Here is a 14,706-nt window from a genome sequence, read left to right as displayed (position 1 = left end):
CAGGGGAGAGCACGAATACAGTCCCCCACTACCATAATTTATGCAGTCTAGTTTCCCATATTTGGGGAAATCGCAGGGGTCATCACATCCAGAGTGAAATGAATAAACCTCACCCTGAGAAAATCACCTTTGTGATCATGGTATTTCCCTGCCAGATAAGTATAAACATTTTTTTAAAAAAGGGGGGAGACTGTAACTCAGAGTTGCAGCACCCATCTTTATGTGTGAGGCCTTGGGTTTGATCACCAGCGCACAAAACTAAAAAAAAAAAAAAAACAAACAAAACGAAACAGAGTTTTCAGAAAAAGAAACAGGAGGGAACAAATATTAGGCTATCTTACTCATTACTCATATTATAGTGACAAAATAAGGGAAAATATTGTTCTGAAAAATGAAAAACTCTTGCTGGATCTTGGGTTACAGAGTTTTATAGTGGTAGAACAATGGCATGAGAAGGAACATGGTAAAGGTGACTAAGGAACAGTGATAGAGAGATGTAGGCACATTGGTGGTAGCAGAGCAAAATAATTTTGTACTTTAGTACCAATAATTTTAACACTTTTGTAACAATCTAAAATAGTAAATGTATTAAATACTTATCCAGAATCTGCTAATAGAATATTATAAAACTATAGTTATGTACAAAGCATATTACATAGTATTTTTCAAAAATTATGACTCATGGGGCCTGAGAGATGGCTCAGTGATAGGGCATTTGCCTTGCACGCTGCTGACACATGACAGACCACCATTCGATCGTCCGGCAGCCCATATGGTTCCCCAAGCCAGGGGCGATTTCTAAGCGCATAGCAAGGAGTAACCCCTGAGCGTCACTGGGTGTGGCCCCCACAATATGAATCATGGGTGGAAAGATAGCACAGCTGCAGGGCGTTTGCCTTGCATGTGGCCACCAGGGACTGACCTGGGTTCTTTCCCAACATCCCATAGGGTCCCCAGAGCCTGCCAGGGGTGATTTCTAAGTGTAGAATCAGGAGTAACCCCGATGTGGCCACAAAACCAATATATATATATATATATATATATACACATATGTATATCATATAAATCACTTTTATTCCCTCAGATATTCTTTATAAAACACCTGATAGTTTACTGTGTAAGTTTCATTGGTCTGTTTTCTAAACCAGTTTTGGTCTTTAATTTATTTTAGATGCGTCAAATTTTTGGAACGAAATATTATCCAAATTGGTTTTATTACATTTAATAACAAATATTTTATGTAAAGACCCTATTAATGAAAAATAGCTTATTTGTAATCACTGATAGGAAAATATTTTGTTAATAGATTTTCAGTATTTTTTCTGTAATTCAGAAGATAATTAACAAGAAGGATTAGCCAATTCAATTTTAATAAATAAATTGGATTTAAACTCAAAACCCTTGAATATGGTTAATGTCTGAGTAACTCAACTGATAAATGTTTGACTATGTTTAAAAAAATAATATTACATTAAAATGATTTAAATAAGAAAACATGTTAAACTATTTCTAAAGTATTCTGGTCTCTATTGCTTCTTGGCCTTTTGGCTAAGATCAAGTGTAAAGTATTATGGTCTCTTGTCTCTAATATAGCACAATTAGCTAGAAGATAAGCTATTCCTCATCAGACCTAAACTGAAGGTCCTTGAAACCATTAGTATTTACTCCACATTTCAAATTCTATCAAAATGTACCAAATGCTTTCTTGAATGTTAAGAGACTATCTGTGTTTACCCATTTCTTTGGATACGATTACTCTTCTTCACTGGATTTCACAATAGGATGGGATGGAAAGGATGTCAGCACTAAGTCTGGTTGAATTTTATCCTGCCAAGTGATTCTATGTCTGTAAATTTCTGTTCATTTAAAGATAATTTAATTAGCATATCATTTCATTTCTGAAACCAAATAAAAAAACAATTTAAAATTAATATTTTCTCAAACCCATTTAATATTTATTAATATTAATATACCTCTTATTTGCCAGAACCACTAATGGAAGAACATGCAGAGTTGCTAACAACTCCTAATAATTATATTCTTCCATTAAATAAAATTTATTGAATATACTTGAATTTTGAGCCATTAAACAAGTCCATTTAAAACTATTTCTTTCCTTCTGGATTGTAATGGGGGAACTGGGGCCTAGGGCCTTTGATATATAAGTGATATGGGACAAAGCACACACTCAACAACAATGAAATCATGGGAACTAAACTACAAACACTAAATTTTAAAATGTGCCTGACCATGGTGGCAGGAAGGGGGACTGGAGAGGGCAGATGGGAACTCTGGTGAAGGTAAGTTGACACTGGTCATGGGGTTGTTGTTGGAATATTGTTTGCCTAAAACTAATTTGACAGTAACTTTACAAACCTTGGCTCTTTATTTAAATTAAATAAATAAAAATAAGTTGACATCAACAAATAATTAAAAATTTTTATTCTTAAGAGATTGGACAATGGTTCACTCAGACTTTCTGTTCAATTTGCAGTCTCACAGATTATTTCCATAGTTGGTAAAGACAGATCACAGATTTAATACACATTTATTTAAATAGGCACATTTCTTGAAGGAAATTTAAGCATTTTAAATCTTTGTATATGCATGTAACATTACCCCTAATATTTATGGTCACTTTCAATAAATAAATTCTAAAAGACAAGATGTGTTAGTCATTATTTTATGTAGATATTGATAATATTAAAATCATTAACAATGTAGGCATACTAATATTTTGTGCATTCATCTACAATTATGTGTTACCTAGTCTTGATTATGATCATTTCTGTTTTTTTTTCAGTCTTTGGGCCACACCCAGTGATGCTCTGGGGTTACTCCTGGCTATACGCTCAGAAATTGCTCCTGGCTTGGGGAATCCTATTGGATGCCAGGGATCCGAGGTCTATCCTGGGTCAGCTGTGTGCAAGGCAAACACCTTACCACTGCGTTATTGATCCGGCCCCAATTATGATCATTTCTATCTCTTTCTTCTCAGGGAGCTAATACTTCAACAAACTAAGTCATTTAGTCTTCCTTTTCAGCCATCTCATATGTCATTTGTCAGTTCACAAATATTTCTTATTTATGAAATGAATTTCTTATTATGAAATGAAAATAGTACTTATTTTCATTTTAGACAAGGGTTTATTTTTTAGAAAAGTACTGAACAAAATAAAATACTGTTGAAATTCTCATAATAACCTGCCAAAACTTTCATGCTTTAGATCCCAGGACTAGAAAAACTGACTTGTTAGGAGTTCCCCACTTCCCCTATTCTCTTATTATCTTTCACTTTCATTGTCTCTCACTGTCTCTGCTTCTTTCTCACACACACTTCACACTTCCATGATAAGCAGGAGTTTTCAGATGCTGATGTTAAAAGATGTGTATATATTATTTCTTCTATGACTGACTATGCATTACTGCATGTCAACTATTGAATTTAATGGTTCCTTCTATTTCTTATTTCAGCTGGAAAAATAATATATAAACCAATAGAATTTACATTAAAAGGAGATAATTATTTGGAAATGATTTTAAATATTTTTAGTCATTTTTATTCAGTTACCCAATATCTCAGTCTTCCTTGTTAATAGATGCCAAGGATCCTGTATCATCTATCCCTTAATATCTAAATCTAAGTTATACATTTGTAACTTCCCTTGCTTGGATAATTTTGAGACATCTGTGAGAAGTCAGTTCACCACTGTCTATGTTCACAATAATAATCACCAAACACTATAGGAGTTTGTATCCAAATCAGTTAATTGCCTGACTGATTTAAAATATGATCTTAAGATAAAACTTATTTGTGTATCTAAAAGGTTGAGTAAATATTATAAAGAAACATAGTCTTAGAAAACTTGAATCTACATGCTACATAAATGACAAAATTTTCTGAAATTCAAAATAGCAAGCTCCATTTGCTCAGCAACGAGGTATCTGCACAAATTCCCCATAGCCTTTTAAATGTACAAAATAATAATAATGAAAACTAATTCTAAGGAAATAATTTGATAGAGAAGATTTTTCTCTTTAAACTACTGCATTTAAAAGGTCATTCAAATGGTAAACACTTAAGGATAAGTTATTTTAGGGTCACATTATTGTTTCACAGTAACAGAAATGCGAATCACATTTTAAATTCATGAATTCATATTCTTCTAAATTCTTGATACTATACTCTTTTTTATTTTTTTCAGTATTACACTCTTGATAAAAATTGTTAGGAAAATCCAAATCAAATCTCCCTTCTTGCCACCAGTGTGCCAAAACACAATGTAATATTATGAAATCACACAGTTACTTTTGTTCTTTGGTTAACCAGGTAGTTTAAAATTATTATTCCTGTAGTGCTGTCTTCACGTGTTAGAAACAGAACTAGAGGGATTATACTGAGGTATACTTTGTCGTAGTTCTGATGCTTCTTTATTGCTCCAGAACTAACAAATGTATTAAGGATGAATATGCAGAAACAATGATTTCACTCGATAGCAGTTACTGTAGGTGATAAAATGTCACCTATCTATGGAATCTCATTTAGGTGACACACTAGTATGATTTCTACTGTAGACTTGGGTATTAGTGAAAGTTGCATTTTTCTCTAAAATCTGTCATTTATGTCTGTCATTTATGCCTATAAATCTAATCCTCTAGATATGGATTTATTACTTTCATTTACAGAAATAAAGATATGGCAAAATACAATAGCTGTTCCATTTTAAAATGGAGGAACATTTTAAAATAGTTTAATTTTGGAAAAAATATTTAATAATATTTGATGACCACACTTTTGGCCAGCTAATAACTGATAAAAATCAATCCATTATTGAAGTAGAATTTGACACCTACTTAAAGTATCTTAAAAATAAAATTTATACTACAGTGTATGTATGTAGGCGTTCAGTCCTGTACTAAGGCTAACAAGTATATTATTTGGTGGTTAAAAAACAGCTATTGCTCATTTTGCGGTGGGGCAGGGTGTAAGGAGAAAAAACCCTCTGAGACTTTCTTATTTTCTCCTTAGCAGAACAAATCCATCTTAAAACAAGGTGAAAAAAATTAAGAGAACTACTCTGTATTTGTGTGTTTCAACACTTTTTTTTTCCAGACAGACTAATTTATCCTTAGTCTGGTTCATAGCATAAACCTTATGATTTTATTTCAAAATATAATCTTTCAGGTATATTATATGCCTTCAAATTGTATATGGTTTGTGCTATTTTATGAAAATAAGCAGCATTTAGAGAAAATTCTCTTGACTGCTGCTTCAACTCCAAATCAGTTTCATCCTCTGTTATAAAATTTGAATAGTAATACCATCCAAACTGCCCAAAGAGCAATGTTTGAATTGAATTCACAGTAACAAAAGTTACAAAGTTTGTGCAAAAGACATTGGAGTACGTAGAGCTTGCTATAGTTAATTTTACATATAATGCTGCATTCTTAATAAAACTATTCTGCGCTACATTAAAACTATCTGAGTTAATGTCCCTAACAATAAAATTGAAGTATCCTTTTATCTTAGACATTTTAATATAGAAACTTATTATTTATGATGTTTGTAAATGTTGTCATTTTTTAAAGCCATTACTGTTCTGGAGCTCTTCAAGTTTTCCATCGGTCATAAAGTAAATCTGGCTGTGGTGGTTGCACAAGGTAGCGGTAAAGAGCAACTTTAAAAAAAAGAGAAAGACAAACCATAAGTCAATGTTTAAAGTGCAGTAACCTGATAGTAGATAGCTAAAACTAATAATTTTGCTTTCATCTACATCAAGCAATTAAAACACTATTTGGTTTTTAAAACAGGACTTTCTCAAATTAAAGAATTAGTATTTTAATTAGTTTGAAGTCAAATTTACTTATCAAAACAACCTTTTAGTATAGTCTGCAGTGTGGGTGGAGAGAGATGGGGTGCGTTGGTGGTGGGAATGTTGCACTGGTGAAGGGGGTGTGTTCTTTTGGTGATGAAATCCAACTACAGTTATGTTTGTAATCACGATGTTTAAATAAAGATATTAAAAATAAATAAATAAACTGGTTTTAATTAAAAATTCCTCTTCAGGGCCAGAGCAGTGGTGCAGTTTGCCTTGCACACGCTAATCTAGGACGGACCACGGTTTGATACCCTGGCATCCCATTCGGTTCCCCAAGCCAAGAGCCATTTCTGAGCACATAGCCAGGAGAAACCCCTGAGGGTCACCAGATGTGGCTCAAAAAGCAAAAAAAATTAAAAAAAATTCCTTTTCATTTATTAGAAAAATAATCTCCCTGCAGCTGGAGAGCTAGTACAGCATGTAGGTCATTTGCCTTGCATAAAATGAATGCTTCCAGATAGTATTTGGATTATTTCTTTACACTGTTAACTCTCATAATATGTAGGAACTATAATTACTTTTTATAACTATACATTAAAAATAGTTTTCTATCGAAACCAACTTATTTGGTTGTTAAAATTTATCACATTGAATTTTACAGTTAAGGGGGTACTGCTGCTGTGGGACTAGAGTGATAGCACACAGGGTAAGGTTTTGTCCTGCATGTGGCTAACCCAGGTTCGATCCTCTGCATCAAATAGGTTCCCTCAAGCCTGCCAGGAGTGATTTCTCAGTGCAGAACCAGGATTAACCCTTGAACACCCCTGGGTGAGGCCCAAACCACCTTCCAAATTACATTTAACAACACAATTTTTATGTAATTACACATAAAACAAATAATTGTCAAACATCTACTATATTTTCTTTTTATAAAATGGACACAATAATGTTTATATTAAAGATTAAATATGTTATCATTATGCATTGGTTTTTGAGCCACACTCAGTGGTGTTAAGATATTACTCCTGACTCAGGACTCACTCCTGGCTGTGCTCTGGGAACCACAAGAGGTGCCATAAATCAAATATGGGTCAGTCAAATACATAGAAATGACCCTACCCATCGTACTATTGTTCTGGTTCCTAAATGTAACTTTTTAAAGTTTTTAGCACAGGGCCTGTAGAGATAGCACAGCGGTGTTTGCCTTGCAAGCAGCTGATCCAGGACCAAAGATGGTTGGTTCGAATCCCGGTGTCCCATATGATTCCCCGTGCCTGCAAGGAGCTATTTCTGAGCAGACAGCCAGGAATAACCCGAGCACCGCCGGGTGTGGCCCAAAAACAAAACAAAACAAAACAAAACAAAAAGTTTTTAGCACAAAGTATACCTTATACCACATAAGTATTTTTCCTTCAGTTTTTTGAACTAATTTGAAAACTGTAAGAGTCAAAATTTACTCTAGCATTCTGATTCTTAATGGCTAAGCTTTAGTTATAAAATAATTATGATTTTTACTTTAAAAATGCTTTCTTTTGTGGTTTGAATTTTTGTTCAGGGATACATAGTGGTCAGTGGTTATTTTTGGCTATGTACTCAGGAATTACTCCTTATGGTGCATGAGAAATTGTAGCGAATGCCAGGCAATGAATTATAGAGAATGCCAGATCAAGCATGTGCAAAGCATGTGTACTTTAGCCCTTAAAAATGCCTTCTTTTTGAAATTAGGTTTTATCACCTACCAAACTAATGTTTCTATAGCAAAATGATTAAAAATATCAATAGCATGTCAACTTGAGACATACAGCCTAAATATATTTATGGGTAGAATTAGAAGGACATAGCTTTATTAAGTCAATATTAATTGTGTTTTTATTTTTATTTTTTGTTTTTTTGGGCCACACCCGTTTGATGCTCAGGGGTTACTCCTGGCTAAGTGCTCAGAAATCGCCCCTGGCTTGGGGGGACTATTTGGGATGCCAGGGGATTGAAAAGCGGTCCTTCCTTGGCTAGCGCTTGCAAGGCAGGCACCTTACCTCTAGCACCACCTCACAGGCCCCTTAATTATGTTTTTAAATGTTTACTCTGGGGAATGTAAAACCATACCTTGGCACCTTCATTACGTAGAAATCTCAGTTTCTTAACTGTTTTGCTTTTCAGTTCATTTTCCAGAACCTTTGACTGTGAAGAGCAAACTTCAATGGCCATTTGGCTCCATCCTGCGGTTAGCTGTGCATATTCATATGCTAAAATTTGAAATATAATGCACATTATATTAATGATAGAAAAATGATAAAAAGCCCAAAATGTATTAATTAGAAATTGAAAATAAAACAAAAAAGAAATTGATTATTAATGTTCAGATAAATATCTCCTTTATTTTTTTTCCAGACAAATCTCCGATTTAATGTAAATGGCGTCTGCATTATTATAATGGCAACCTTTATTTAGAAAATTAAATTTTTCATTCTTTATTTTATTGTCTACATAAGTTGCAGCATTACATCCAAGATTTTTTATTTTCATATTTTTTCTAGGATGGTACCATCCAACAATGGTCATGGATCTCCTGACTTCACATTCAGGTATCACTCCTGATGTGCTGGGGATCAAACGTGGGTCAGATACTTCCAAGGCCCTATCTCCTGTATCCTCGGAGATTTCCATTTGTCCTTAAATGACACAACAACAATGAAACTCTTCAAAAATTAAAACTGTTAAAAATGACTTTTTCAAATAACGACTTTAGACATTTAGAAATTTGGGGGTCGGAGAGATAGCATGAGGTAGTAGGGCATTTGCCTTTCATGCAGAAGGTCATTGGTTCGAATCCCAGCATCCCATATGGTCCCCTGACAATGCCAGAAGTGATTTCTGAGCATAGAGCCAAAAGTAACCCCTGAGCACTGCCGGGTGTAACCGCCCCCCAAAAAAAAGAAATTTAGATATTTGAAGGCTTGTTATGCTAGAAATAGAACGAAAGCTAAATTGATACTGTTAGGATTCTCTCTTGTTCAATATATATTTTATTAGTATTACACAATAACTTTGTGTCCTATTAATTACTTCTTGACTATAAAGATAATGACAAATACCATAAAGCAAAAAACTCAATAATGAAAACATTCATACAGTCAGCTGGTTCTTTAAGTTATTTATTATCTGACATTGTGAACTATTTTATCACAAATGTTTAACTTGACATCAAAATGCTTAATGTTGATAGGTTTCATACATATTAAGAGGAAGCAGATTTCTATAAATAAAAAGTAAAAATTTTGAGTCAAGTGAAAGATTAGACAACACCCAAACAATACTTTTTCATTCCAATATTAGTGGTTCTAAAACTAGAATTGGGCATATAAGACTTCACATTCTCCTTTAAAAAGACAACAAAATATATATTGAAAAAATTACAACAGTTTAAATTTTAGCCTTCTCTCTCCAGTGGGTCACAGAATACCATTGCTTAAGAGAGTAGTTTTCTTTTTTTTTTTCCTGACTGGTCCTTTTCCAGCATTGTTTCCTTCAAGTGGCACCCTAGTTCACACTAGTGTCTTAGTATTTCTTGTTTGTTTGGTTGGTTGGTTTTTGGGTCACACCTGATGGAGCTCAAAGGTTACTCCTGGCTCTATGCTTAGAAATCGCTCCTGGCAGGCTCGGGATTCAAACCACCATCCTTCTACATGCAAAGCAAATACCTCACCTTCATGCTATCTCCCCAACCCCTGTCCTACTAGTTTTACACACTAGTCTTACACCATGGCACCGTATTTATGTGATTTCTATCTGGGGTTCCCTTGAAATATCTCGGGGCCATAAGAGAGAAACAACTGCTCAAATAAGAATGTATCTGACATATATGTAAAAGTATTTTTAAAAATTTAATAAACTTGAAAAAAGTGACTTCATATGCATAGTATAAGCATTTTTTTTCTATTTGGTATTGGGAATCACAGCTTATACTACTGAAGAATCACACCTGGTTTTGTGCTCAAAACTCCTAGTTTTGTGCTCAAAACCTCTTGTCAGGCTTTAGGGAATTAAACTGGGTCAGTTGCATTCAAGAAAACCACCAGTGTTTTCAAAATCTAAACTAAGGCGAAGGTGATGGTACATTGGGGAGGGCTCTTGCCTTTTATGGAACCATCCTAGGTATCACAACCCACTTGGACCCCCAAGCCCACTAGGGGTGATTTCTTAGTTGAGAGCCAGGAGTAAGCCTGGGGCATGCCCATTTATAGCCCCCAAATAAACTAAATTTTGTTAAGTAATCACCATTTCATACTTCCATTTACATTAAAATTAAAAATACTAATATTTTATAAATTTAAAATAAAAATATCATAAACTTTGACATAAAAAGAATTCAAGGTGGGATTTAGTCTACATGAATTTGAAATTTTAACTTATATCATTGTTTAATTAAAATGCTGTTTCTGGGGGCCAGAGAGATAGCATGGAGGTGGGGCGTTTGCCTTGAATGCAGAAGGCTGGTGGTTCGAATGCCGGCATCCCATATGGTCCCCCGAGTCTGCCAGGAGCGATTTCCGAGTGTAGAGCCAGGAGTAACCCCTGAGTGCTGCCAGGTGTGACCCAACAACCATATAAACAAACAAACAAACAAACAAATAAAATGCTGTTTCTGGGGCAGGAGAGATACATCAACAGACTCTAGCACCTAGCTCAGGTTAATCTCTGCACCACATTAATTCCTAAAATAGTTCTAGGAATGATCCTCTGAAAACTGAGTCAGGAGCACCTTTTATAAAAAAACTTGCTGAGTCCAAGTATACAGTTTATATGACATTATGTAATTTTCACCTTGATTCCTAACCACATTAATCTATCACTTAATCTTTAGCTAATATACCTTACATGCTGTGGCTAATACACCTTATATGTTGATTGTTATAATGTTGTAATGATTATGTAAAGTAATGATCTAATTAAACACCATATCTCAAGGAATCAGAAATTTTAGATGGTGAAAATCTAGATTAAGCCTAGTTTTAAATTAAAACCAGTTATTTTGCTAACAAAAGAGAGTACTTTTTTGTTTGCTTGGGGGGGTCTGTACCCAAAGATACTCAGGGGTTACTCTTAGCTCTGCATTTGGAAACCACATCTGGGATACTCTGGAGACTTTAACTTAGCTTGATTACGTGAAAGTCAAGCCCCACTCTGGCCCCAAAAGATAGTAATAAGCCCATTAGTACATTCTCAAGGTATTCTAATAACCAACTATCATGTTATTGTTGTATAATTTACTTTGCATATAAAATAGCTTTAAAATAATTTTGTTTTAGGTCATAAAGTTTTATACATAAAGATAAATGATATATTAAATGAATTTTTACGACTTCTTGATTTCTGATTGTCCAGTGACAAAAATGTGTAAATTCTGTAGGTTCCTCATTAAACTTAATTTCTATTTCTTTTATTTTTTGAGGGGGGCACACTCAACAATGCTGAGGAGTAGCACTTGACTCTGCACACGGAAATCACTCATGGTGATGCTTGGGGGCTCCTATGAAAAGCTGGGAATCCAGGCTTGTGCTTAGCAACCTTCTTATCTGCTGTACTATCTTTCTGGCCCCTAGACATCATTTTCTTACTCAGTTTTGTAATTAATATATTGAACACAAAAGAAACACAGTAGAGGCTAAAAAAGATTCATTATTTAAATTCAGATTAGTTCAATATATTTTTGTCAACTATATTGTATATTAATTTTCTATCCTTAAAATGGTTTTAAATCTGCTACTCTATATGCTTACCTTTTTGAAGAAACTGAAGGAGGTTTTTCAAACAATCTTTAAAACTAAGTATTCAAAAAGAAAGGATTCTGCATATACAGTACAAAATGCCATTAACTCGTAACAAAAAATTCCACTAAAAGTAAGTTTTTTTCAAAGCTATATAGGGACTTAGTAATTTTATAGCTTTTTCATAGTCTCTTCTGTACCGATATGGTACCTTTCTTTTTGTCACTGAAGACCCCCATTAAGCCCCATTTCTGTCTTTTCACTCCCTCAGTTAACTGCTTAATTAAACTCCCCCTTCTTAAAATATTAGAGGAACATTTAACCTTCACCAAATATCTTATTTTGTACATGATTTTGTATTCTATCTAAAATCACCCCTGCTTTCACCAAATCTAAGATACATACAGAAATCTTGAGCTATTTGAATTTTTACATCAGGAGACTAACATTAGCTAAAAATATGCATATTTTTATTTTTATTCCTATCTGAGTGGTAGTCATGGATATAACACTCATTCATATCTATCTCTTTTTAAATGATGCACAATATTTAATGATAATAAGTATTTAATATAGTGTATATGTTGTTATTCCACAGAATTATAATTTACTAAATAAAGCATTAATGATTATACAAAATAAAGACATTTTGTTCTTATTTTATGACTATTGTAAAGTGTCCTAAAATAAAGGTATGAACTCCAAATCAATGTATTTGGTGAAGCATTTTAAATCTTAGTGCATAATATATAAACAAAATAATAAAAGTAAAATAATGTTATTACAATAAGGAAATTATTTTGCCTTAATTATATAATTACTATAAATGCATAACTGCTACTGCCAAAATATTCTCTTTGTAGTACCTTGTAAATTTTATATGAATACAATGCATATATATCACCTTAAAAGGTAATGAGTATGCAGGCTCCCAAATTAACCCTATATGTCTTGAGAAAATGTAATATTTTAGAAAACAAAAGCTTCTCTTGGATAATCAGGATAGGAAAAATATTATACATACCTACTGAAGATGGTATGTCTTTCCATGCTTCAAGAATTCTCTTGAATATTTTTTCATTTGCTTCCACAGAAAGGGCTTCAGAATTGAAAGTGAGCATCATGCCAATTCTTAAGGAGTCAGGTAAAATGATGATATTCTGTGATATGATTTCCAAGGAATAAAATTATGCCCATAAAAATTTATAAGTCCAACATTTATCATTACTACATTAACTGGAGATGCTTTGCTGCACTATAATGACTGAAAGGAACTTTCAAATATTGGAACAAGCAGAAACTTCTAACCAGAAAGATGTTACCCAACAGCTGAAAAACCTTCCAAATGTCACAGAATAGTCATCACTGTTTAATATTTCACTTATATTTAAAATAAGATCTTATTTAAAAATGCAGGAATATATTTCCAACAAAAAATAATTGAAATTTCACAGAGTATATATAATAAGAGAAAATACTATTACAGAATTCAGTTGCAGATATGCTTTAGTATGTTAATGATTGCTCAAGTAATGAATGTTTTCTCAAATACCACTCCAAAATGGCTGGGTATTAATAAGTTATTATAAGAAAGACACATTTATTTAAATAGCTTAAAATTAAATTGTTTATCAGGAAAGCACTATATAATTATCTGCTGTTTGAAATAATGCTATCACTCAGTTATAAGAAATAATGTATTTTAAGTTAAATTATATCATCATAAAATATTGTATAATAGATATATTTGAGAAATGTATTAGGTGATATTCTATGAAATGCTAATAACACTGAAATTTTAAATTCAATGCTACATAATTATTACAAAATTTGTTTAAACTATAGATATTACAATAAGAGTATTTCCCAGACAAAAGATCACTTCACTCCTCTATCATTTCTCCAAATTAGAAAGATCTAGAAATAAGGTCAGAAGCTATACTTGCCAAACCCAGTGTACTCAGGCCAAATGCTTGAGTTCTTGTCTCAGCAACAACAATTCTTAAAACTAAAATGGGAATCCAGAGGTGAAAAGCAATTTTAATGCGTTCCCTGGGCACTCTCATTAGCAAATAAATTAGAAAGTAATTAGGTAAGAAAGAAAAAGAAATCACAAGAAATAGTTATTTCAAAATATATATAGAGAGAATAAAATTAGATTTCTGTAAGTCCAGAAAGCCTCTTGTTTCTCAGATGATTCCTGAAGTAACCAGATATTCCTAAGTGCAAATGGTTCTCTTAAAGCATTACATCTTTTGTAATCTAGCACTCCTAGAAAAATATTATTTTTAGCACATTCTGTTTCAGAAGTTACTCTCCCCGCCTTAGAGTCATTTCTTTTTTAATGGGTCAGGTACTAGGACATTTAGCTAAAAATACTGGTTTTGAATATACTTAAGATACCCTAATTAGGCCAGAAAATATCTTTGAGGCTCATTTTATCTCACTCTTGCTTCCTCAATAATTAATTGATTTATTCAAAAGGAAATAATTTAACTTTGTAAATCAATTCTTTAATTAAATAAGAATTAATTTTGAAATGAAATAATTCTTATTGTATACAAGTTAAATGGAATGTATAGTTAAATATTCTTAAATTAATTTTCAAATAAGTATAATCCTGAATAAACTTTGCAATTTTCTGTACTGTACTAACTTCAAATACAATTTTACAAGAATTAAAAATATAGAATGTAATAAGGAATGTAAAATGTTCATTCCAGTAGAAGGGTATGATAAGATTTAAATCAAAATTATGCTAAACTCATGGATGGAATTGGTTTAGTATCTTATTCATTATGAAGGGTGATTTATATATAATCATAGGTGATAACTCAATGATCAGTTAATTAAATTTCTATGACCACTGAAAATGTTTTGCCACACCAGGTGATGCTCAGGGGTCACAGGAATTAATCCTGGTGGTGCTCAGGGGGCCATATGGGATGCCAGGAATTGAACCCGGGTTGATTGCACAGAGGGCAAGTGCCCAACCTGCTGTTCTATTTATCCCTCCCCCAACTGAAATATTTTATATTGCTAAAATTACCTGATAATTAACTTCCTATGTAACTCAAAGCGATATATGAGATAATTATGAAATATCACATTACTTCCATGAT

General features: G+C 33.0%; 1 protein-coding gene and 1 non-coding gene across 2 annotated transcripts in view; both read right to left on the bottom strand.

The window, feature by feature from the left end:
- LOC125999948 (U1 spliceosomal RNA) lies at positions 1 to 163 on the bottom strand. Its single transcript, XR_007492374.1, has one exon. It is a non-coding gene; the product is annotated as a U1 spliceosomal RNA (small nuclear RNA).
- A 5,161-nt stretch (positions 164 to 5,324) lies between these two features.
- The window catches only part of NRK (Nik related kinase), a 181,313-nt gene continuing 171,931 nt past the window's right edge, over positions 5,325 to 14,706 (bottom strand). Inside the window, 3 exon segments of the mRNA XM_049766937.1 lie at positions 5,325 to 5,678; positions 7,923 to 8,062; positions 12,609 to 12,746. Of these exon segments, the coding sequence (XP_049622894.1) occupies positions 5,577 to 5,678; positions 7,923 to 8,062; positions 12,609 to 12,746 (380 nt within the window). The 3' untranslated portion in view covers positions 5,325 to 5,576.

This window comes from Suncus etruscus, chromosome X (genome assembly GCF_024139225.1).
Source record: "Suncus etruscus isolate mSunEtr1 chromosome X, mSunEtr1.pri.cur, whole genome shotgun sequence".
Lineage (NCBI taxonomy): Eukaryota > Metazoa > Chordata > Mammalia > Eulipotyphla > Soricidae > Suncus > Suncus etruscus.
The sequence above is the reverse complement of the archived record's forward strand: the minus strand, read 5'-3'. Positions and strand labels throughout refer to the sequence as shown.